The 25,107-nt window shown below is 47.8% G+C and overlaps 3 protein-coding genes and 1 long non-coding RNA gene across 4 annotated transcripts; all 4 read left to right on the forward strand.

Moving 5' to 3' along the window:
- The first annotated feature begins 541 nt into the window (after nt 1–541).
- Nucleotides 542–9,478, forward strand: LOC124472369 (MAM and LDL-receptor class A domain-containing protein 1-like). Its single transcript, XM_047027159.1, has 20 exons — nt 542–622; nt 869–997; nt 1,197–1,299; nt 1,655–1,817; nt 2,165–2,387; nt 2,655–2,786; nt 2,938–3,062; nt 3,289–3,523; nt 3,938–4,203; nt 5,614–5,704; nt 5,945–6,079; nt 6,298–6,423; nt 6,685–6,806; nt 7,251–7,422; nt 7,635–7,754; nt 8,230–8,384; nt 8,582–8,677; nt 8,806–8,896; nt 9,030–9,152; nt 9,381–9,478. Exons 1-20 carry the CDS (start codon nt 586–588, stop codon nt 9,476–9,478), a joined length of 2,742 nt encoding a protein of 913 aa, XP_046883115.1. The 5' UTR covers nt 542–585.
- Nucleotides 9,479–11,498: 2,020 nt separating this feature from the next.
- si:ch211-106h4.4 (MAM and LDL-receptor class A domain-containing protein 2) lies at nt 11,499–17,881 on the forward strand. Its single transcript, XM_047028502.1, has 19 exons — nt 11,499–11,543; nt 11,685–11,846; nt 12,076–12,201; nt 12,484–12,699; nt 12,812–12,931; nt 13,398–13,559; nt 13,749–13,840; nt 13,917–14,087; nt 14,207–14,389; nt 14,494–14,602; nt 14,922–15,140; nt 15,272–15,450; nt 15,548–15,782; nt 16,154–16,313; nt 16,529–16,643; nt 16,935–17,043; nt 17,215–17,311; nt 17,440–17,512; nt 17,673–17,881. Exons 1-19 carry the CDS (start codon nt 11,522–11,524, stop codon nt 17,703–17,705), a joined length of 2,583 nt encoding a protein of 860 aa, XP_046884458.1. The 5' UTR covers nt 11,499–11,521; the 3' UTR covers nt 17,706–17,881.
- Nucleotides 17,882–19,017: 1,136 nt separating this feature from the next.
- On the forward strand, nt 19,018–20,301 carry LOC124473202. The gene is made up of 3 exons (XR_006956699.1): nt 19,018–19,039; nt 19,304–19,438; nt 20,216–20,301. It is a non-coding gene; the product is annotated as an uncharacterized LOC124473202 (long non-coding RNA).
- A 6-nt stretch (nt 20,302–20,307) lies between these two features.
- On the forward strand, nt 20,308–25,017 carry plxdc2a (plexin domain containing 2a; the record flags this gene model as incomplete). Its single annotated transcript, XM_047027160.1, has 13 exons — nt 20,308–20,439; nt 20,729–20,872; nt 21,076–21,145; nt 21,246–21,368; nt 21,499–21,617; nt 21,825–21,924; nt 22,439–22,534; nt 22,694–22,775; nt 22,953–23,013; nt 23,119–23,335; nt 23,680–23,718; nt 24,039–24,196; nt 24,298–25,017. Coding segments are annotated over 13 exons (1,590 nt in total), but the record flags the coding sequence as incomplete, so codon positions are not given.
- Nucleotides 25,018–25,107: the final 90 nt, after the last annotated feature.

Here is a 25,107-nt window from a genome sequence, read left to right on the forward strand (position 1 = left end):
TAGTTATGAAAACGGATTCACAGTAGTCAAGGGTTCATTCTGTAAAGACAGCACATTCTGACTGAACATTTCTATTCTGGTTTTCCTCATGCTTTTTTCAACATGAGATGGTTATTGATACTTCTGTCTGGTAAGAGTAGGCTATTCATGTGTCTGTTTGTTTTACTGGTTTCACAATTACCATTGTAGGAAAATTGTTTTTGAGGGTTCTCCTTAAGGAAGGACTTTCTGTATTTGACAAGCTTGATTCCACGTGATGATTCAATTGGAAACACTGGAGTTCCCTATAGTTCAAATGATTTTGACCTGTCAGTGACACAGTGGATGAAAAGAGTCCATAAGGTTCTTAGTTAACTGTGATTAATGTTTTTATATGTAGCATTATAGTATGCGCTTTTAATTTACGTTTCAGTTACATTTATAATAAGAACTGTGAACTAAGAAATGCAAGAGTAGAATCACAGCATCCACTTCTGTTTTCATGTGATTTCAGTTCCTTTCGTTGTCTTTTCTTCCTGTCCTGACGGAGATTTCCTGTGTGCATCTGAGAAATGTATCCCACGGGAAGCGATATGTGATTACAAGATGGACTGTGACGATGGTTCTGATGAAGAGTTTTGTGGTGCGTCCGCGTCCCTACTAATGTACATAACATGAAGCATACGATATTTCATTTACCTTGTGCTCAAAGCACTGTCTAAATGTATAAGAACCTGCATAAACAAGCATCAACCTACGGCACCGACACAATTCTTTACATTTGTCTCCGTCAATCTGTTTGTGGAAGATTTTAGGTTCGCTTACGTTGGCTTTACGAAGGGTTTACTCCTATTTAGTATGGTTAAACTAAAGTTTCACTCAACCCTAGGGTCGTGTGACTTTGAGGGTCACTCCTGTGGATGGAATGACACCAGTAAAGACGTCTACCGATGGAGATTGGAGAGGGCTAACGTGACGTCGGTTCCTGGACACGACCACACAACAGGGTCTCCCAGGGGTAAGAAACCTGTAGGCATATCTTATGTGACAGTAGTCTGCCTGCCTGTGCACATAATTCACTGTATTTTATGATAATCATTTAACATTTTAATTGTAATATTTTATGATAATCATTTAATATTATGTACCTATGAATTGTATTGTATGACTTCTAAAGTGATTTTTGGTTGATAGCACAGTATGTGTCTGTGTCTCAGGTCATGTCATAGGTGTGAATGGAACACAGGAAACAAGTATTTATTCCGAAGCCATTTTGGAGTATTATGTTGACAAGCCTGGTGCTCTAGGATGCCAGATAAGGTAACCACGATTTGTGCAGTCTTTTTGTCCTGTGCATTTCTCTGCACCATTTTTTTAAAATATTGGACTCAAATTAAAGAATATTTTAGATGAGGAATCAGTAAAACAGGGCTGAGCGGTTAGGGAGTCGGGCTATTAATCGGAAAGTTGTTGGTTCGATTCCCGGCCGTGCCAAATTAAGTTGTGTCCTTGGGCAAGGCACTTCACCCTACTTGCCTCGGGGAGAATGTACCTACTGTAAGTCGCTCTGGATAAGAGCGTCTACTAAATGACTAAATGTAAATGTAAAATATTAAAGCATTATTCATGAGTTAATCAGCAGTTGATGCGTCCTGATGTCATTTATCTGTGACAGGTTCTGGTACCACATCCAGGGTGAGCGTTCTCCAACCTCGCACCTCTATCTCAAAATGGTCAGACAGACTGAGCCCAAGGAGCTTGTGAAGATTTCAAAGGATCGAACGAATGGTTGGGAGAATTCCACAGCCTTCCTTGGTAATCAACCGGGTGGTTTCAAGGTGGGCATTTCTCCTTTCTCACAGCTTGTGTTCATGCTACGGTACTTATGTACAACAAACACCACCAAGCAGCGTCAAAAACAGCACCCAGAAAAGTCATCCTGCATCTGGTCCCATGTCTCAATCTGTGCTTCTCTCTCTCTCTCTCTCTCTCTCTCTCTCTCTCTCTCTCTCTCTCTCTCTCTCTCTCACTCTTCCCTCTCTCTTTCTCTCTCTTCCCTCTCGCTCTCGCTCTCGCTCTCTCTCTCTCTTCTCTCTCTCTCTCTCTCTCTCTCTCTCTCTCTCTCTCTCTCTCTCTCTCTCTCTCTCTTTCTCTCACACACACTCCCCCCCCTCTCTCTGTCTAGCTGGTCTTCTCAACTAAGCCTCCCTTATATCCCAAAGACGTCATGCTGGATGACATCCATTTTGAGAGCTGCTGGGAGGGGGACGAGCCTGCAGGTTCGGACGTGCTCACCTGTGACTTTGAGAAGGACACCTGTGCATGGTACAGGGACCACACTGCTGCCCTGATGTGGGAGCGCTCCAATAGGAACGGACCAGGATATGACCACACCATTGGCAAAGAAGGTGCAGTTCGCTAACCGCATTTGATGTTTTACGCACTTCAAACATTAACTGTATTTGTCATCCACAACCATGCTAAGGAAGAACAAACTGTCCCTTTTTGTTTTTATTTGGAGGAAAGATTAAATATTTGATGACATGGTTCCTAACTTCCTCCTTGCTCGTGGTATCTCTCTGAATATGTCTTGTCTTTTCATCTCAGCTCTCAGAAACTACCGATACTCAGAGAGTCCTCTGTTTAGCTGATACCTGTGTCGCTGTTTTTCACAGGTTACTTTATGTTTATCGCTGCCAAGTCTGGCCTCAACGTTTCATCGACTGCGAGGCTTATTAGCTACCCTCAGCAAGCAAGAGGAACCCTCTGTGTCAGTTTCTGGTATCACATTTATGGCACAAGCATCGGTAAGCTCCAATCTCTAAGCTAATACGGTTAGCATCCTGTATTGTCACTCCAGTGGAGTTGAGCTTTTTTTTGAGGATTAACTTGAGGGTGGTCCAGTAGCCTATAGTTGCCAGACAGCAGTGAAATGACATACTGGATCTTGTTCCTCAGGCTCGCTGAAGTTTATAACCAAACAAGCTGGAGAGCCAGAATCTGTGGTGTGGATGAGGAGCGGGACTCAGGGCCACAAATGGCGCTTTGCAGATCTCACCTTCTCTAGTGACACGCCAATACAGGTATTAAACCATTATTTTAAAAGATTGTCCCTTAAAATAGTTTTTTTTTCTACATACCATACTGTGCAACAAGTTACAGTATTTAGTCAATTGCTTTAGCATTGTGCTCTTCTTGTACTTCAGTTATACAGTCCTCGGGGACAGAGCAACAACCACGGTACAGGTCACTACTGTATAGTATAGAAACACATCTGACAGCTTCAAACGTACATGTGGTCTCTGGCAGTTCATTCTGGAGGCTGTGGTGGGAGGCAGGAGTGGCAGCATTGCCATAGACGACGTGGAGGTGTTCCACAGTGAGAACGCTTCCTGTCCAGCGGAGAAGGAGTGCACTTTCCAGGGCTCTCTCTGCGGCCTGCAGGCTGACTTAGCTTCAGACTTCCCTTGGAGCAGGACCAGAGGCGCCCAGACTGGCAACAGTCCAAGCCCAGACACAGATCACACCCTGGGGACAGAGCTGGGTGAGAGGGGCCCCTGGAAGTCCACCTTGGTCCATATTTAGTCTTAGATACTATGTCATACTATATACTATACCATTCAAAAGTACTTTTGAACTATGTCCTGATTTGATCAGGCTGTGAGTATATCATTTCGATATGAGCTGTGTGTGATATGATAAGTGTTCTTTCGTAAACATTATTTCAAAAGTGCCAGGTTAATAAGTTGCAAAGTCTAATGTTAGCGTCTACAGACCTCAATGACAGGCCACTCGGTTCTGTCGTTATTTACAACCAACGCAATCCATGACAATCGACAAACACACACACGTTTGTGATGGAATGTTCTCTGTCTGGTCCCCAGGGTTCTTGTGATGGAATGTTCTCTGTCTGGTCCCCAGGGTTCTTGTGATGGAATGTTCTCTGTCTGTTCCCCAGGGTTCTACCTGAGTGCCCAGCTCTGGAGGCATCACATCGGGACCAGAGGACGCATGGTGACGGCGGTGAACGAGCCCACGCCTCACAGCGGCGAGTGCTGGAGGTTCTGGTACCACATGGAGGGCAGGGCTGAGCTCAGGGTGTATCTCCAGACCCTGGGCAGCCCCAGCAGCCCCCCCAGCCTGCTGTGGAGCAGAGCAGGGGACCAGGGAGAGCACTGGAGACAGGCCAGAGCTACTGTCCTCAGTCCCAACGCTCAGTACCAGGTGGGACTTCACGTTTGGTTGGGTTCAGTACAGTTCGGTTACATTCAGGTCAGGCCAGTTCACTTAAGATCTGTATCGTTATATATAGCTTCCTGCATCACATAAAGCAGTAAAACACATCCGATAAAGCAATGTTAATTATCCACCAACTAAAAGATAGAGAGGACGTGTTGTCTATGTGTGTTTGAAGGAAACCCATTTACATGGACACGCACACACCGTAACACGATCAGATAGCTTGCATATCCTTGGACGAACTCAGTGAACTCAAAGCTGGCGCGCTGTTCAGAGTCAGGAACACAATGCTGATAAGGAAGCACCAAACTTCAGGTACTGGGAGGACAGGCTGTGTCTGACCTCACTGTCTGAGAGCTGTGGGATCAGCTGAGGACAGGCTGTGTCTGACCTCACTGTCTGAGAGCTGTGGGATCAGCTGAGGACAGGCTGTGTCTGACCTCACTGTCTGAGAGCTGTGGGATCAGCTGAGGACAGGCTGTGTCTGACATCACTGTCTGAGAGCTGTGGGATCAGCTGAGGACAGGCTGTGTCTGACCTCACTGTCTGAGAGCTGTGGGATCAGCTGAGGACAGGCTGTGTCTGACCTCACTGTCTGAGAGCTGTGGGATCAGCTGAGGACAGGCTGTGTCTGACATCACTGTCTGAGAGCTGTGGGATCAGCTGAGGACAGGCTGTGTCTGACATCACTGTCTGAGAGCTGTGGGATCAGCTGAGGACAGGCTGTGTCTGACATCACTGTCTGAGAGCTGTGGGATCAGCTGAGGACAGGCTGTGTCTGACATCACTGTCTGAGAGCTGTGGGATCAGCTGAGGACAGGCTGTGTCTGACCTCACTGTCTGAGAGCTGTGGGATCAGCTGAGGACAGGCTGTGTCTGACATCACTGTCTGAGAGCTGTGGGATCAGCTGAGGAAAGGCTGTCTCTGACATCACTGTCTGAGAGCTGTGGGATCAGCTGAGGACAGGCTGTGTCTGACATCACTGTCTGAGAGCTGTGGGATCAGCTGAGGACAGGCTGTGTCTGACCTCACTGTCTGAGAGCTGTGGGATCAGCTGAGGACAGGCTGTCTCTGACCTCACTGTCTGAGAGCTGTGGGATCAGCAGAGGACAGGCTGTGTCTGACATCACTGTCTGAGAGCTGTGGGATCAGCTGAGGACAGGCTGTGTCTGACATCACTGTCTGAGAGCTGTGGGATCAGCAGAGGACAGGCTGTGTCTGACATCACTGTCTGAGAGCTGTGGGATCAGCTGAGGACAGGCTGTCTCTGACCTCACTGTCTGAGAGCTGTGGGATCAGCAGAGGACAGGCTGTGTCTGACATCACTGTCTGAGAGCTGTGGGATCAGCAGAGGACAGGCTGAGCAGTCTTTCAAACGGTCTGTTGATTGACAGGTCATATTTGAGGCTGTGGTTGGGGAGGGCTCCCAGAGAGACATCGCCATCGACGACCTCACTCTCCTGAACGGGCCCTGTCCAGAGCAAGGTTAGTGACCTCAGTGTGTGTGTGGGAGTGTGTGTGTGTGTGTGTGTGTGTGGGGGGGGGGGTCGTGGGTGTGTTTTTGAAATGTTACGGTGTGTGTGTATGTGGGGGGGGGGGGGGGTTGTGTGTGTGCTTTTGGAATGTTACGGTGTGTTTGTGTGTGTGTGGCGTTCACACAGTACAAAGCCTAGGCGTTCACACAGTACAAAGCCTAGTGTCCCTTGTCTTGTGTCTCTCCTCCAGGGTTCTGTGACTTTGAGATGGACTACTGTGGCTGGGTGAACAGCCCTCCTGCGGGGTCGGGAGTGGACTGGGACTGGGTCTCCGGGGGAGGACGCTTCATGCCCCCTGTGGACCACACCACCAACTCTGCCCTTGGTACCAGAGGCTGCCTGGGCTACTGTACACCAAACACACTAGCACTGGTTATAAATAGTGGTAGAGCATTCATAGAGTTTGAATTTCCTCTCATGCTTCAATGAAGAGTTTTATTGTCATAAAACTTGCTTGTACGGTTTCAACTGTTTATGTCTGTTTGGTTGTCTGCTGTTCCGGATGTGGATTTCAATTCTGGTTTCTGTGGGTGTGCCCACCAGGACACTTTGTCATCTTCAGTGCTGATAGAGGAGAGGAGAAAGCCCATCTCCAGAGTGAGAGGGTGGGGGCCGTGGAGAGAGCATGCCTGGGGTTCTGGTTCTACATGGAAATGTGGTCGAGAGGCTGTGAGTAATACTGGTTGGGCTTCAGAATAATAATAATGATGTAGTACTAAAGATGGATCACTGAGCAGGCACTTTTATCCATAATAGTCTTACAGAGGGGATTTGAACAAACAACCTCTTGATCTACAATCAAATGCTTTAATGACCCATTTCTGGGTTGTATACACCTGTACTAAACATATTTGTCACAGTGGCTGGATAAGAGACTAAATGTATACGGGAAACTGATGTTATCTTCTGGTTTTTGTATGTCAAATAAAGTGGAGCTGTCGGTGTATGTGAATGAGACCGAGGGACTGCGCTCTGTGTGGAGCAAGGCTGAAAACAAGGGTCAAATATGGCACAGAGCAATGGTAGACTACAAGACAACTGGGACCCACCAGGTGACTGCATAGCCTATATTACACTACATTACGTAGACACTCTTATCCAGAGCGACTTACAATAAGTACAGGGACATTCCCCCCCCGAGGTAAGTTGGGTGAAGTGCCTTGCCCAAGGACACAACGTCATTTTGGCGGGGCGGGGAATCTTCTGATTACGAGCCCGACTCCCTCGCCGCTCAGCCATCTGACTTCCTCCTATATAGATGAATAAATGTATGAGTGAAAGTATAGATGAGTGGAGGAATTCAGAATACATTCCTGGTATACCTTGTTTTAAACGAAGCCAGTGGTACATATTGTTCTATATTTCTGATTAAATGAGCTACACCAGCCTTTACCACTTTGAGGTCCACTTGCATATCACCCGGCCCACAGTTAGGGAATCGCTGGGCAGCACAGTCGCTCAGACATACTGAGCCATGATATGTTTTCACTTTACAGATCGTATTTGAGGCAACCAATCTAAACAAGGAGGAAGGTGGCATCGCCCTTGACGATGTCCACATCCTGTTGAATACGTCGTGTGCAGACCTGCTGCCCACCACCCCTCCTCCCCCCACCACCCCCGCCCCCACCCCACCCCCCTCTCCCATGGACTGCAATTTTGAACAAGGCAAGGCTCACACGTTGAGTGTGTGTTTTTTATGTTGAAGCTGTGTTTGTGCTACTAAACACAGTCAGCTGTTGGTGTGGCCTTCAAACTTGAATGTGCCATCCTGTGTGTGTGTGTGTGTTGTGTTGTGTTGTGTGTGTGTGTGTGTGTGTGTATGCATCAATGACCACCTCTCTGTGTGTATTTGCATGGCACGGTGTCTTGCTCTGCAGGGTTGTGTAGGTGGGTTCAGGGGAGCAGCGATGACGTGGACTGGCTTCTTCACCAGGGAGCCCAGGTGAACGGTCCCTGGGACGGCCCTCTCTATGACCACACGCTCAACAACAAGCAAGGTTAGGTCATCAACCAGCATTGGTTGTTTAGAAGAAATCAAAAAATCAAACCTGTGTGCTTATTCTTTATCCTGCTCTGCTCAAGCCATCAGTGTAAACAGTTACTCGCTACTTCAAATAATCACTCGATTACTTTTGTTTCAAATACTTTATTTCTACATGTGGTGGTTGAGTGCAGAAACCACAACAGAATTACAGAATGAATGTCAGTCTGCTTCACAGACCTCTCTGAATTGTGGAGGGAGTCAGATGGCTGAGTGGTTAGGGAATCGGGCTATTAATCAGAAGGTAGCCGGTTCGATTCCCGGTCATGCTAAATGACGTTGTGTCCTTGGGCGAGGCACTTCACCCTACTTGCCTCGGGGGGAATGTCCCTGTACTTGCTCTTAAAGTCGCTCTGGATAAGAGCGTCCGCTGAATGACTAAATGTAAATGTAGGCAAATGTCTCATGAACTGTGTCCATTCCCCCGGCAGGCTTCTACCTGCTGCTGAATGGGTCAGGGACCAAGGATGGGGAGGCTGCGGTCATCTCCGTGCCCGTGGACATCCAAACCACGGACGTGTGTGTGGGCTTCTGGTACTACATGCTGGGAGCGTCTGTCTCCAGCCTGGAGCTCCTAGTACAGGCAGTATGTTATCCACCTGTACGACCGTGTGTCATGCAGCTCATAAGACGCCAGCTGTGTGCTCCACTACTAGTTTTATCCCTCATTTGATGTCCTGAACTCTGACAGTAACTCCCCAGGTACTCATTGAGGGCATTGCGAAAAGCTCAGTCGAATTGCGTTTATTGGATGCATGTAACACGGTGTGTTTTTTGGGGTAGAAATCGTCGAGGGCTGTGGTTTGGACGCGGTCTGGCACGCAGGATTCTGATTGGGTGAAGGCTCAGGTCACCGTCAGCCACACAGACATAATGGAGGTCTGTTTTCAAATGACGTTACTCAGAGATACCATACACTCTATGAGACGCACACACTCTCAGTCGCTCGGTCACTAGCACAGTAGGCAGACAAGTTGTTGAATGATAGTGTTAACTGTCTTTACCAGGTGATGTTTTCGGGCAGAAGAGATACCCGCAGTACTGGGTTTATAGCCATAGATGATTTCACTATGAGGGAGGGGGCCTGTCTGGAGCAAAGTAAGATCATCACACAGTCTCTCCTTCTCTGTCTATCTCTCTCTCTGTCTCTCTTTCACACACACATACACACACACACAACTGTCGCTGATGCTGTAGGACTTTACTGAGTTTACTCCTTGATTCCTTTTAGACCCTTGTGGTTTTGAGAGCCACACCTGGTGTGACTTTGACGTCGATGTGACCCACCGTGGTCGCTGGGGTCGGATTAAGGGGACCACAGACGGCTGGGACCACACCCTCCAGACGGACAGTGGTGAGAGGCTCTGGGGGTCAGCCTGGGGGTCAGCCTGGGGGTCAGCCTGGGGGTCAGCCTGGGGGTCAGCAGGACCTCGCTGCTGGAGAAGGAGAAGATGAGCTTTGGTGATCCATGCTGTCGATCGAAAAGGCTAATTCTATGGCTCTTGTTCTCAGGGTGGTGATGTGATTGAATATGAATTTTTTCCTGAAGACGTAGGTGATTGTTGATATGACTGTGCTGTAGGTTTCTACCTGACGGTGCTGAAGCAGAGTGAAGAGGTGGCTCAGATTCTGACCCCGGAGCTGGACTCCACTATGGAGATGTGCCTGCGCTTCTGGTGAGCTCACACACGTACATGGCGTCTACACGCACGCACACTTACATCATTTGACTTTTGGCTAATTGATCTTTACAATGCCTGTTGGCTGTATCCATGGCCCTGTTGCTTAATGCTGCCCGAGCAGTACACCGGCCGATACAGTGCTCTGTTCTCGAGCCACAGACAGACACACACGCATGCAAACACACAGTCACAGATTTATATTTCGATATACTAGCAAAGAGTTGAGCCACACTAGCTTTTAAGCTGGAAGTGTGACGATGACTCAGTATGCATTCACTGTCTATATGGACACATATTGAGTCATGTTCGTACCACATTTCACACAGTGTGGCACAAAATGCTCTAGTAAGTAAAACATATTCCAATTAAATTATGAATCATGAGTTCCAGAGAAAAAACAGATTGTTGTGGGTATGTGTGTGTGTGTGTGTGTGTGTGTGTGTGTGTGTGTGTGTGTGTGTGTGTGTGTGTGTGTGTGTGTGTGTGTGTGTGTGTGTGTGTGTGGGGGTGTAGGTACTGGTTACCAGCAGGCTTCTCTGACATCATGTCAGTGCATGTGCTGAGGAGTGGAGAGCAGGGTCCTTCTCTGTGGGAGCGCTCCGGAGCGCCCTCTACTGGCTGGGAGGTGGCCGAGCTCACCGTGTCCTCCCCAAACAAGTTCAAGGTCGGCTCTGTTCTTCTAATCTACATACCTTCATATCAGAACTCATGCATGGGATTCATACTTAAGGTTTAAACCCTAAAATTGCATCACCATGTAAGTTTATTGCATACATATATAGTACTTTTCTCTCTTCCTCTTTCTATCCATCACTTGTCTCTTCGATAAATCCATCGCTGTTTGTGTCTCACCCTCCTGTCTTCCCTCTCTTCCTGTCTCTCTTCTCTCTCTTCCTCTCTCCCCCCCCCGCCCCCAGGTGGTGTTCAGAGCCAGGCACGCCCCAGACTCCAGCTCCACCGTGCGGCTGGACGACGTGTCCATGAGGGCGGGGGCCTGTGCTGCGGTGGGCAGCTGTGACTTTGAGGCAGGGCAGTGCACCTGGGTCAGCCAGCCCCTGACAGAAGGGCACGCCTGGGTCCAGGCTGACGGAAACTTCCGGGGCCCTCCCACTGACCACACCACCCAGACACCTGAGGGTGAGATGAGGGACTTTAAGGAACGACGGTAGAAAGAACCAGAATAATATCAATATTATTGACGATGATAGTAATACTGTTTTGGGGGGATTTATTGAGACTCGGTTATCCTTGAACGACTCGTGTCTCAGGTTCGGTTGTTTTTGTACGATGTCTTTATCTTGTTTGTGTCAGAAAAAGACATGAACAGATTCCCTCAAGCAGGAAACACTAAAGCAGCACTAATTCATTTTTCAACTTCAACAAAAGCCACATTCATGCAGCACCACAATTCACCTCACAGTTACGGCTTCATGCTCACCTTCATTCTGATGTGCTCTCGTCCTATAGGCCGGTTCCTACTGAGCCCAGCCCAGCCTCTGAAGCCCACAAGTCGGGCTGTCGTGGTCTCAGAGTGGATCCTGCAGACACACCCGGCCACCTGTCTCACCTTCTGGTACCACATGAACAACAGGTCCAGACATCTTCCTGTCTCTCTCACAGGGCTGGGTTAGCATATTGTATCACTGTACATCTGTCGCGTTAGCATAGACTAGCTCTCTGTTATGCTATGTTTCCGACATCCTTTAGAAAATCTCTTCTGATGTTGTCCCTGTGTCCTGCAGTGACTCAGGTGCCCTGCGTGTGTATGTGCGCTCCAAGCCTTTGGAACAGGAGCTGCTATTTGAGAGCAGATCCAGTGGATCTGGCTGGAAGCACTTTTCCGACTCAGTGAAGAAAAGCACACCCTTCCAGGTGCCAACAGTCCACTGTCCACACAGAGTTACCATAGCGACGTCATTTCCTCCAGAATCAGTCACGTGAAGAGACGTGAATGGAAGGTGCTGACTCGGTTCTTGTCCTCCAGGTGCTGATAGAAGCTGAGTCCACTGACAGAGGACACATCGCTGTCGATGATGTCGTCATGTCACCTGGTTTTTGTCAAGGTAGAATCAGAGACTTATGGTTGTGTGAATCATCCTAGAAACCATGTCAAATGGTGCCAATTGATACTTGTACATACCACTTTACCAAGTCCCCAATGACAGTCCTGTACATGAGAGTCCACTGGGTGCTGTGTCCTGCAGGCAACGGGACGAGTGAAAGTTTCCCAGAATGCACCTTTGAGAATGGGACCTGTGGTTGGGAGGATACCAGTTTGGGCCAGTTTGCCTGGCAGAGGGGCAGGAATGGGACTGCTATCGGCAACACAGGCCCCTCCATGGACCACACCCTGGCCACTCATCTGGGTACGGTAAAACTACAGTTCCCATAATGAAACTCTGGTCTAGTCTGTTCCGCAGAGACAGTACTGAACCTCTGGCTGAGATCAGTGACCGTCTATATATGGAAGGATAGACAACGAAGAGGCAGGCGTAAAGATCCACTATAGTAATGGATATGAAAGATGTTTTATACTGATCCAGCTGTTTTATATTGATCTAGTTACCTTCTCTTGGTTTTGTGGGTTTCCTTCAGGCTGGTACATGGTAGTTGAGGCGTCCAGAGGAGAGCAGAACAGCTTTGCAGCCTTGCAGAGTCCTGCCATGAAACAGGCCAGCACTAACTGTCTCCTGGAGTTCTACTACCACATGTTTGGCACAGGTATTTTAAAAGCAGATTTGTGTGTACAGCATGTGTGTGTGTGTGTGTCTGGTGTACCATGTGTGTGTGTGTGTGTGTGTGTCTGGTGTACCGTGTGTGTGTGTGTCTGGTGTACCGTGTGTGTGTGTGTCTGGTGTACCGTGTGTGTGTGTGTGTCTGGTGTACCGTGTGTGTGTGTGTGTGTCTGGTGTACCGTGTGTGTGTGTGTGTCTGGTGTACCGTGTGTGTGTGTCTGGTGTACCATGTGTGTGTGTCTGGTGTACCATGTGTGTGTTCCAACAGGTATCGGGGAGCTGAAGGTGTTCCTTAAGGAAGGTCCCAGGACCACGCCCCTCTGGTGGCTGTCAGGTGACCAGGGGGACGCCTGGGGTCGCGGTGAGGTCGTCGTGGGACGCACCCCTCAGGTCTTCACCGTCCTGTTTGAGGCGACCAGAACCTTCAGCCACTTGGGCGACATCGCCATCGACGACGTCACCTTTCTCAACTGTTCTCTTCCTGGTAGGTGGCAGGCGATTAAAAGGTCCTACAATTGCAAGAAAATAAGCATGCTACAGTTCCAAACAGATAACGCTACTTCACAACCTCTCAATGTCTTTCCACATTCCTGTAGAACCCCAGGACGTGTGTCCAGAGAGCATGTTCACCTGCTCCAACCGTGTGTGTGTACCCCGGAGCAGAGTGTGTGACTTCAGTGATGACTGTGGGGATGGATCTGATGAGACTCGCTGTGGTAACTAAGTCACACAGGACAGGAAGTGGAAGGGAACATGCTGAGGGTTGATTGAGCTCTGACTTTCTTTCCCAATCTCTTTCCCTCTCTCTCTCTCCTCTCTCTCTCTTCTCTCTCTCCTCTCTCTCTCCTCTCTCTCTCTCTTCTCTCTCTCTCTCTCTCTCTCTCTCTCTCTCTCTCTCTCTCTCTCTCTCTCTCTCTCTCTTTATCTCCTCTATCTCCTCTCTCTCTCTCTTCTCTCTCTCTCTCTCTCTCTCTCTCTCTCTCTCTCTCTCTCTCTCCTCTCTCTCTCTCTCCTCTCTCTCTTTCTCCTCTCTCTCTCTCCTCTCTCTCCTCTCTCTCTCTCTCTCTTCTCTCTCTCTCTCTCTCTCTCTCTCTCTCTCTCTCTCTCTCTCTCTCTCTCTCTCTCTCTCCTCTCTCTATCCTCTCTCTCTCTCTCTCCCTCTGTCCTCCTCTCTGTATTCAGAGCAGCATGGTGTTCTGGAGCTCTGTAGCTTTGAGCAGGGTCTGTGCTCCTGGGGAGGCAGTGATGTGGACACGCCAGGGGGGGAGTGGGCCCCCCAGAGGGGGGAGGCTGCCCGGCCCCCCCATGGGCCCCCCAGGGACCACACCCTGAACACGGCGGCAGGTAGATACACACACACAGACACACACAGACACACACAGACACACACACACACAGACACACACAGACACACACAGACACACACAGACACACACAGACACACACAGACACACACAAAGACAACACATATAACTTCCAAATCTGTGAAATTGTGTTCAATGTAGCTATAGAATTTGTCCTGTAACATTCCAGGTCACTTTGTCATCCCTGGGACCCATCTGACTCTGAAGGGGCAGACATCAGAAGTCCTCTCCAACACTTTGCTGCCCAGCCCCAACTGCACTGTGAGTTTTCCTTCAAACTTTTAATTTCCAACAGGTTAAACATGAATGAAGACACTCGACTGCTCTCTCCCTGCAGGTGAGATTCTACTACTACAGCCAGGACGACGAGTCAGCCAGCCTGACTGTGAGATCCCGATGGCAACAGAGCGGGCATGGTGATACTCTGCTCTGGGTCAGAAATTCACCAATGGCAGGCTTCAGCTGGCAAAGGGCAGAGGTCACCTTCTCTTCTTCAGAAAGTAGCAAGGTCAGAAATAAAGACAAGTTACTGACTTGTACTTCCTCATCCAAGTCTTGTGTGTGTGTGTGTGTGTGCTCATGACAAAAACATTTAATCTAGATTGTTGTGTGTGTGTGTGTGTTCAGGTCGTGTTCCAGTATCAGAGAGGAAGTGGTGAGAGAGGTCAGGTTGCCATGGATGACATCTCCTTCTCCTCTGAGTGCATTGTTGATCCTAACAACACCCTTCTGCCTGAGTCTCCTACTCCTCCCCCCTCCTCTCCCTCCCCTCAGACCACACCCACCATCCCTCCCACCGGGCCCTGCTTGGTGAGTAACCCACACGCTATTGGTGGGATGGACAGCACAACTCAATCTTTGTCCAATCATATCGCATAGATCATCTTTGGGGGGTTTCCAATTCTTTCTGGAAGGCTGATGACTTTTACTGCTGGCGGAGTCCAAGCGTGGTGTGCGTTCCTGCAAGCAAGCAGTGTAACTTCAATCTAGACTGCCCCCTAGGGGAGGACGAGGAGGGCTGCGGTAAGAACTGCTTCTGGAAACACATTATGGGAATATAACCATATAATGTTCAGCTTGTCTTAATGCTCAGGGTAGATGACATATAAGAATCTCAACACGACACAAACCAGTGGAGAGAGATCCAAACTAGAGTTGCATCACATCAAGGCACTATGTGTCGTTGGTCCAGCTTCAATATTGTGTAAAGCGCCATTCCACAGCACTAACCACTGTACTACTCCTAGAACTGTGCACTTCTAGTCCCTGATTATCTGCTGCCCTCGCTCTACGACGTCTGCTCAGAGAATACGTGTCAAAAGTACATCCCTTTCTCTTCCAGATGTGTGTGACTTTGAGGAGGGCATGTGTGACTGGTCACAGCTAAGTGACAGTTACCAAGACTGGCTGCTAGGCTCTGGTTCCAGCCCCAGCCCTAACACTGGACCTGACTGGGACCACACAACCAACACCCCCGGCGGTCACTACCTTTACCTGGCCTCCTCGGCCACTGACCCGCCCAGCCAGGTCGCCCGGATAGCCTCCCCTCTCATCCCTGCAGGTGACGGACGCTATTTTGGCTCTGTGTGCTTCAGTCGTTTAAATATGCTGGGGTTGATCTATAAGGGCTGGTGCGTTGGAGACCATGCGATTGTTCAGAGTGCGCCTGGGTGTCTTGGTTGTGTGCTGCAGGTAAGGGGGAGTGTCTGCAGCTGTGGTTCCACATGTTTGGCAGAGGCGCGGGAACCCTGAACGTGTACCAGAGGTCCGAGGAGGGAAAGACAGCTCTGCTGCTCTCCCACAAAGGGGACCAGGGCCGGCTGTGGAGGTTCACCCAGGCCAAGCTGCAGCTCCCTGGGGCAGCGTACAGGGTGAGTCCCCGGATCAGACGCACCAGCCTGGAGCACACACACACACACAGACACTACCCATGTACCGTTACCCTATTTTCGGGCCTCTCTGTTCTAGATAGTGGTGGAGGGCGTGACAGGGGATGTCAACATGGGGACAGGGGAAATGGCCTTGGATGATGTGCAGGTAACCAGCACCCAGTGCCCCCCGCCTGGCCTGTGTGACTTCCAGAGTGGCCTGTGTGGCTGGAGCAACCTGGGGGGGGGTCTGGACCAGGGGGACTGGCTGAGGGGCCGAGGGGTTTACCCCAACACGGGGCCCCGCCTGGACCACACCTTCAACTCAACCTTGGGTCAGTAGGACACAAACACTGCAGTACCAGGATCTGGGTTTGTTGCTGCGGATAAAACCCATCTGCTGTTGTGTATGAATAAGATGTCAATGTGAAATGTATGTCAGGGTATGGTATGTTGCAGATTCCAAGAAGAGTGAAATACATTTTTCTGACGGTAGTGCTAGTCCTGTTTGTATGTGTGTGTGTGTGCTTGTGTGTGTGTGCGCTTGTGTGTGTGTGTGCGCTTGTGTGTGTGCACTTGTGTGTGTGTGTGTGCGCATATATGAATCAATATGTTTTCGTATAGGGTTGACAAAATTGAGCACATGTCAAGATGATGAATTATGGGTTAATGAGACAGATTGTTATGTGTGTGTGTGTGTTCCCAGGTTACTACCTGTACGCCGATGGTTCTGTGGGTGAGTGGGGAAATAAAGTCATGCTGTACAGTGAAGTACTCCAGCCCATCACTGGGGGGCGCTGTGTCACATTCTGGTACCACATGCATGGGCTTCACATTGGAACCCTCAACCTGTACAGAAACAACAAGTACGCACTCCGAAAGATCCTCAAGACCTTGCACTGGAAAGCTCAACATTGTTTGTTTGTTGGCTGCTTGGAGGATTTCTCTAGAAAAGGCTGCTTCGTTTTGTCCATTTCCTTTCTACAATATCTCACCCAGTCTTGATTTGAAGTTAGTTATGTTATTAGTAGGCATGTTGTTAAATAATCACCAAGGATTATTTTTCTTCTTGATCACTCAGGGAAATACATGCCACCGGAGACAGTACAGGGGTTATTCTGTGGACGGAGTCTGGTAACCAGGGAGACGTCTGGCTTGAAGAAAATGTGTTTGTGGACCAAGAAGAGCCATTCTGGGTACTGTCCTCAACTGAGTTTAGACGACACACATCTGATATGAAACATTTTCGAGACAGTTTAGCCTAACAAATAAAGTCACACCTACTTAATGTTTATGCCCACAGTCTGAAGGATATTGATGTAGTTCTTTTCCTTAGGACGTAACATTTAACAAGCAGTTGAACAGTATGTGTTAGGCTTTGAGGTAACCCTTGTGCCTACTTCCTGTTAGGGCTTAGTTACACCCCATATGCTGTGTAGTGTAGCGTCTATGTGACGGTCTGATTGTGTGTCCTCTCCTCGGCCCAGTTTGTGTTTGTGCACCAGAGGGGACGAGAGGCTGGAGGGAACGTGGCCCTGGATGACATCAGCATACAGCAGGGACCCTGTTGGTCCACTGCTCCTCCAGTCACTGACGGTAAAGAAGCCCCCACGCTACCTTCTAATGTGCTGCATACTGGACGCCATTTCTATGATTGTCCTGGTATTGTTTGAATGTGCTGTTATTGGATTGGAATATGGCTGTTATTGTGTTTGAGTGCCCTTATTGTGTTTGATTGTGCTGTTATTGTGTTTGAATGTGCTGCAGATTCTTTGGCAGTGAGTCTGGGAGTGTCTCTCACGGTGTTGGCCCTGGTGATTCTTGTCTCAGTCCTCTATGTTCTTCAGAGGAAACGCTTCAGCAGGTACAGGGAGGGTTAGATACCGTTGTTGTTATGTCATCGGTGACTTCTGTCATTGTGATGTTGGGAGTGAAGACGATGAAGGTGATAATAATGATGACGATTACCAAGAGAACTCCTCTCCTTAACAGCGAACCGCAGCTCGTTGGCAACGAAGTGATGAATGAAGATTCTGTTATTGATCTGAATGTCAACAGAGTGTATGTAAGTATAATCTCACTAGTTACAGTATAATCTACCCAGTGAACATATTAGATTGTAAAAAAAATACATTAAAAAATGTAATTATTACTACTACTAAAAGGTTGTGCCTGCCTTGTCAGGTTAACATTGTAAAATAACTCAACTAAATGCCTGTTTTCAGAACTCCAATTTTGGAAGCGAAGTGGACATATAATTCTTCAAACAACACTGCCTTCGAATACACCTCTAATTGGTACATGGAACAATCAAGAACAAGGAGTTCAGTATGTGTATTTGTAAAACAACTTATTCATCATTTGAAGAATAATATTAGGAAATAATGATATTCATTAACACAATCAAGAGTAGTCAGTGATATATTAGTGGGTTCTCTGTGAAGAAACATAATATATCTCTCTTTTGTACCTTTGTATTTTAGAGTGTTTAGTTTTCCATTAAATAGACCTGCATCAGATTTGTTTTGTGTCGAGTTTGTTTTGTATTGGGAGAATGGAGACTTAAGACTTATGAAGAGTTAATTAAGAGGTTAATGGGCCAGCTTGCTAGCCAGGTCAAGGTTTGAGAACTAGGCTACGTCAAGTCTGGACCACATAGACATGGTAGTAAACACTTTGACTTCCTCAGACTGTTACTGCCAGACGGCAAGAGACGACAAGAATGCCAGAGACACAGGTCAAGGATGCTGAAGGAATGTAGGATGTGACTGGGAGGAGAATCATTCATTCATGCCGTGTAGGAACTGTACAATATGGCTGAAGAATTGGCTGTATACTTTTTGTGAAAGAATGAAAAAGAAAGAGAGAGAAAAGACTAAAGGAAAAAGAAAGAAAAATAGGAAAAGAGAGAACAACATTTGGAACAATCAAACAAAAGAACAGTGTATGGGCTGCAATGTTACCTCGGAACACTTGTTGTTGCGGATTTTCTGACGTCATTGACATGCCCCCAAATTTAGGCTAGTCCGCACGCACACACACACACACACACACTTAAATACACACTGCGGCTGCATCGATTTCTCAGCCATACGAGACATATCACACTCTCACATAATCCATTGGACTTTTGCAGATATTTTCCAAGCAAGCAAGCACACAGACACACAGGCCGTAGGCTACAGGAACAGAAATTCTCACGATATGAACCGACTTCACACAAGTTGGTACCCAGCACACATCAACAACAACAAAGACAACATCCCAACAATAATCCCGTAAAGGAAAAGAAACCACATGGAAATTGAAGTCGTGAAGGAATTGCTTACCTACACGTTCCAGTACCGGATGGTTCATTAAAACTGTGAAACAGTATTTAAAGCTTGCCGACTGCATGCTTTTCACTCGTGTATGTCACAGACACATCTACGTGGGTGGGTATAGCGCAAACTCAACAAGAGGGCGCGCGTAAACTGAACTCTTCAAGCTGACACACCCTCCTTCAGGTCAGAGGAGCGTAAACAGAAAAGGATATCGATGTGCTTGGAATGATCCTCCTTTAACAGATGCTAAACTTAGAAAAGGGGAATTGGTAAAGTCTCATTGGTAGTTCGCCAATACTGCCGATTGAGTAGGCTAGACTAGAAAATAGGTTATGTAACAATTAACATTTTTTAGACTAATGTTAATTGTTAATGTTAATTAACAATTAACATTAGTCGTACGTTTCCTTGCGGTCTGTTTAATACATTTCCATGCTACTTTGACTAGTAGCAGTGGAAGACACTGTGACAAGTCTTTTTGGCTTTTAACGCATGACAACGCCTATATTGTCATCCTGGGTCTGATTTGACAGTTCACCCAGACGCGGCACCTCCAGTGATGGGACAGATGTGGACGCTAACAATGACGAAGACACTCAACTTCCTCACGGGAATATTCATAGTTTGGCTCTGTTTATCAAGCCAGGTTGAGTCGAAGCCTGCTAATGGTGAGTCTTTTCTGGGCTGCATGTGCGTATCTGTGTGTGTTGGGGCAAACTGAAGGGTGTTTATGAAGCCTGTTGGTAAGGATGAGAATGACAGACGCGCCTTAATCAATAGACGCACAAAGACTTTAAGATAACTGGCTGTTCCCAGACGTCTGACACTATGAAATTCTCCAGTATCCTGATCATGAAGAGATGCCACCATCTTCCTTCAACCCTAGTATAAGCTCTCACATGCATAACGATGACCTGGACGGATAAACCGCAGCCTGAATGACGGTGGCGCTCTATCAAAACAGATCCACTCAACTCCCTCAAGTAACCACTAGGACTCGTTTTCGACTCGTTTTCTGTGTCCGCGAGGACACAGTGTGACGCTCTCGGAAATGTAAACACTCTTCCGTCCCAGGTCCCGTAGTGTGCCCTGGCCAGTGTGTGTGAAGAATGTGAGGCATGCTTTCACCCTGGGCCGAGAAGAGGAGTTGGCTGGGACCCACCTATGTCATTGGTAGTGCTGACTGGTGGGGTGATAACATGTTTTTGTCCACTGAAGGAGGTTCGGAGGGTTGTTTTTGTCATACACACACACACATTATTTCGTAAATGATGGAGAACACAGAGGACTGGTGTAGATACTAAGGTGTTTCCTGACATTGTTTTAACAACGCATTGAGACTCATGTGCTGTCACTGTAGCCCCGTGACTTCCTTTATGCGCCGCAATTTAAAAATTGAAAGGAAGGATTTTGATATTAACAGTTGACCCTTCTTCTCTCCTCAGGGGTGTACTATGTAAACGTCCTGGGCTTGCCCTCTCCAGAGGAGAGAGTGCCTGTCAACACGTTGTCAACCAGACGCAGGTGGCGGAGGTTTGTATCCAATCCCAAGCCTGTGGTCCCCAACTGGACCAATGACAAGAGAGGACACTACCGCGATCAGGATGGGGCGGAGCCAGACCCTGACCTACTGACTGAGGCAGGGCAAGACAACAGCACCAAAATAGAAGTAAACAGAAAACTCACTTTGACCAAACCTACACCAACTTGAAACTTAGGGGACTATTTGAGGAGAGGGTGTACATCAGTGGTAGAGCATTCGTCTCCAAATCAAGAGGTTGCAGGCCCAAATTCCACCCACTCCCCCCCCCCCCCCCCGCCCCAACTATAGGTCTCTGTGGATTAAAGCATCAGCTCAACAAATACTTGATCAGGATGATGAAATATTCCCTCATATAGGACACCCAGACACAGTGAGCAGTGTGCAGATGTAGCTTCAGTGTTTGTGTTCATCCCAGGACATGGACCACAGCTACTACACGTCCAAGATCTACAGCCCAGCAGACGCGGCGGGCAGGGATCTGTGGGTGGACATGCTGGACATGGACCAGGGCAGAGGGAAGGTCCACGGGGTGCTGTCCAGCACACACAGACAGGCGGCGGTACGGGCCCTGCACTGCATCCTGGGAAGGGGGAGCCCAGGGGGGAGGAGGGGTTTAGATTACCCTGTGGTGCTTTTATACTTTTATACAAATGTGTTCACTCTTTTGTTGTTGCTGTGTCTTTGCTTTTCTTATAAAATAACGTTGTTTTACCTTATTGTGACTTCCTATGTAGAATTTCTTCTTGTGTTTTTATTTTTCAGAGAGTGAAGCTATCCTTCGATTTTCCTTTCTATGGACACATACTACGAGAAATCACAGTGGCAACTGGAGGTAAGGATGCCTCATGAACTAAGCTTTTGTAGACATGCTTTTATTCTGAAAATAATTTGTGGATCAAGGTGCTCTCCTCATGAAATGGATTCCTCTACAGGTTTCATCTATACTGGTGATGTCATCCACAAAATGCTGACCGCCACACAGTACATCGCCCCCCTCATGGCTAACTTCGACCCCAGCCTCTCAACCAACTCCACCGTCTTCTACCTTGACAATGGTAAAAGACCCTGACCCCTACAGTACAGCTGTGACCCCAAGGGATACAGAGTGAGAGAGTGAGAAAAAGAAAGCTTTCAATGTCTTTTTGACTGAAGAAATAGGGCAGTGTGTGTGTGTGTACACGCTAGGCACAGCGCTGGTGGTGCAGTGGGACCGTGTTCACCTCCAGGACGGTTTCAGCCTGGGGACCTTCACCTTTCAGACCACTCTCCACCAGGATGGCAGAATCATCTTTGCCTACAGAGAGGTGACACAATCCCTTCTTTCCACCTCCTTCTCAACCCCCTTTTAAACACAACACATCGCAACACAAATACGATAGCGAACATGATCTGATTGACCAATTGCATATCTGATCCAGCTAGTAGTACTCCTGTCCATACTCTGAATATACATTGCATCCTGTCCAGTTTAGCCCCAGCGATAAATGAAATACTCCTCTCATCGTTTGTAGGTTCCCATAGACATCAGTGGAATCAGTGCTGTGAATCACCCGGTCAAAGTGGGCCTGTCAGATGCCTTTGTGGTGCTCCATGAGATCGAGCAGCTCCCTAGTGAGTCACAGGTCCCACATGCCTGACCTCTCACAGTCTGAGGCTGTGTGAGACTGTGTGAGGCTGTGTGAGACTGTGTGAGGCTGTGTGAGGCTTTGTGAGACTGTGTGAGACTGTGTGAGGCTGTGTGAGGCTGTGTGAGACTGTATGAGACTGGGTGAGACTGTGTGAGGCTGTGTGAGGCTGTGTGAGGCTGTGTGAGGCTGTGTGGGATTGTGTGAGGCTGTGTGAGACTGTGTGAGACTGGGTGAGACTGTGTGAGGCTGGGTGAGACTGTGTGAGGCTGTGTGAGGCTGTGTGAGACTGTGTGAGGCTGTGTGAGACTGTGTGAGACTGGGTGAGGCTGGGTGAGGCTGGGTGAGACTGTGTGAGGCTGTGTGAGGCTGTGTGAGACTATGTGAGACTGTGTGAGGCTGTGTGAGGCTGTGTGAGGCTCTATGAGACTGTATGAGACAGTGTGCGCATGAGTCTGTGGAGGGAGTTATCTGACATGTCCATCTGTGTCCTGCTCCAGATGTTCGCAGAAGAACCATCTACGAGTATCACAAAGTAGACATCCTGAAGTCTAAGATCTCCAACTCTACTGCAGTGGAGATGCTGCCTCACCCCAGTACGTCAGACTCCACAGATCTGGATATCTATGTGAAACAGTACTTCATATTTTTTTGTCTTTATATTTATTAAAAAACTTCCTGTAGTGACTTAAAAAAAGCATTACGCTAAGCCTATTATTAAGATCTTGTTCTGTCAAATTCTTCTTTTTTCTCAGCCTGTCTCCAGTTCTCAAGCTGTGGTTCGTGCCTTACATCTCAGATTGGTTTTAACTGCTCCTGGTGTCGTCGCCTACAGAGGTACTGACAGTGTTGGGAAAAGACCCTGACTTGCTGGTATTGTCACTGTTGACTCATTTCCTTTCAGACTGTCACCCAGAGAGTTGCCTGGTTGCTTGGCATCACCTCTCTGTGTTGGTTCTATGTCTGTCACCAGCTTGTGGTTTAGATGTACTCATGAAATGATGTGTTTGTCAGATGCTCCAGTGGGTTTGACAGGAACCGCCAGGAGTGGGTCGACCAGGGCTGTCTAGAGGAGGTAGCCACACACATGCTGACCTGACCACATCACCCACACTAAATACGTTCCAAAGATTTTAAAGTGATTGTTTTTGTTCAAACACACCTTTTCGGGTTGTTGCAGAGAAAGAACCAGATCTGTGTCCAGGCGGTGAACATAACGCTCCGCGCATCTCATAGCCTCGCCGTGACAACCACTCCCGTTGCCACCACAACGGTGGAGCAACGGACCACAACCTCTGTCCCCGTGACGACGATTGCCACCACTACCACCACCGCTAAAATCACAACCACTTCGACCTCCTCCCCTCCTCCCCCCTTCACCAGCAGTCCTACAGGGGGTAGGTACCATGGTTTTTAATGAAACTTTTATTTTGAAATGCAAAATGTGACCGCTTGTTGTACGGAAGTATATGAGGTGTGGTTTTAATAGAGCTCGAAAGCATGCTTGGAATGAGAGAGGAAAAAGTTCAGCAGATATTTCCCAGCCAACTGTCAGCTCATAGCACAGCTTATACACGAAATAACTCACTATAACACACTATACTAATAATAACACACTGCATACTGTCCTCATTCATCTAACCAGTGCATGTTGTCTCTCGATATAAGAAATAAATGTCACAATGTTTTCTTCACAACTGCCATGATCTAAACAAATAATAATCTCTCCATGGTCTTTCAGATGAAACAAAGCTTTCCCAGCACACACCAGAGGAACTACGTACGTAACAGATTCCCCAGAAATGTCTGATATTACTGTTCATGTAGTTGTATAGTTTTTGTGTTGTTAGCAGATGTGGTTTCATCTACTTTTAATATACTGCATATCTGTCAGATGGTAACCGTAGTTACATAACTATAATAGTCAAACTCATTCTAATCCCTGTACAGAGTTTTGTAATGACTTAAATATAGTTGATCTTATTTTGATTAAAACTGCCTACCATGCAGCTACCGTGCAGATTGAGGAGGAGGAGGAGAAAGAGGAGGAGAAAGAGGAGGACAAAGAGGAAGACAAAGAGGAGGAGTTAGAGGAGAAAGAGGAGGAGGAGAGCGCTGAGGAGCAGAGTAACGTCAGGTTACAAACTGGTCTCCTGGTGGGCATCGTCTTGGTAATGATTGCCATGGCAGCGGCTGTCCTGATGACCATCTACATGTACAACCACCCCACCTCCACCATCAGCCTCTTCTTCATAGAGGTGAGGGCCACCTAACTTATCTAAGACATTTACAAACCAAATCCATCCATTCACTCATGCATGCATTCATTCATCCATTCATCCACTCCTTCGTTCCTCAGAGGAGGCCCACCCGCTGGCCGGTGATGAAGTTCCGTCGGGGGTCTGGGAACCCCTCGTATGCAGAGGTGGAGGCGTTGGGCCAGGAGGTGGAGGCTGTGGGCCAGGAGAAGGGCAGCATGGTGGTCATCGACCCCAGACAGGCCTTCATCATAACAGACCGCCGAGAGAGCTACCCCTTGACTGACCACAGGGACGGCTTCATTGTCCCCGATCAGAGGGAGTGTTTCCTGGTTACCAACCAGTGCTGACAGCAACAGGAACTACAGTTCCCAAGAGGCTCTGTGGTAACTAGAACTGGTGCACTACGATACAAAAATAACCGGATGCAAACTAAGAGGATTGACGCAGAACATTTATACAGCATAGCAGGATGACTTTGGGATGACTTTGGGGGAAAATCTGAATATAACTGTGATTTTTTTACTTTCATCTAAAAGATGCAACACTGACAATTAACATACCATATAAAGTGTCAGCTTGGGTCCCTGTTGAAGCTTAACCATCACTCTAAACCACCCAGTTTAGACACTACCTCATCCTCAGTTTGATGGTCCTCGTTTGAATCTATCGTCCCCTATCTGGGCTCCTGCTTGCCTGTCTTCGAAGCCTTCACAGGACAGTTTGTCATGTAGATCTCGGTGACTGACTTGTGTGCAAATCTGCTTTTATATGCTGTAATTTAATCAACAGATGTGTGTAATGATGCACAGGCCTTTTTATTATAATTTAATAACGCCAAAATGAATCGAAATTAACTTGACATTTTTTACTTTTTAATTAATCTTAAAATAAACCTCAAATAAAAACTG

The sequence above is a fragment of the Hypomesus transpacificus genome, chromosome 10 (assembly GCF_021917145.1).
Source record: "Hypomesus transpacificus isolate Combined female chromosome 10, fHypTra1, whole genome shotgun sequence".
Taxonomy (NCBI): Eukaryota; Metazoa; Chordata; class Actinopteri; order Osmeriformes; family Osmeridae; genus Hypomesus; species Hypomesus transpacificus.

Excerpts from the sequence above, each read along its gene's own strand:
- si:ch211-106h4.4 (XM_047028502.1), top strand. The coding sequence starts at position 11,522 with ATGTCACCTGGTTTTTGTCAAG. Across the intron at positions 11,847-12,075 it reads CACCCTGGCCACTCATCTGG|GCTGGTACATGGTAGTTGAG; the intron begins GTACGGTAAAAC and ends GGTTTCCTTCAG. Across the intron at positions 17,513-17,672 it reads TGAATGTCAACAGAGTGTAT|AACTCCAATTTTGGAAGCGA; the intron begins GTAAGTATAATC and ends GCCTGTTTTCAG.
- LOC124472369 (XM_047027159.1), top strand. The coding sequence starts at position 586 with ATGGACTGTGACGATGGTTCTGATGAAGAGTTTTGTG. Across the intron at positions 7,423-7,634 it reads GGACTGCAATTTTGAACAAG|GGTTGTGTAGGTGGGTTCAG; the intron begins GCAAGGCTCACA and ends CTTGCTCTGCAG. Across the intron at positions 8,385-8,581 it reads TGGAGCTCCTAGTACAGGCA|AAATCGTCGAGGGCTGTGGT; the intron begins GTATGTTATCCA and ends TTTTTGGGGTAG.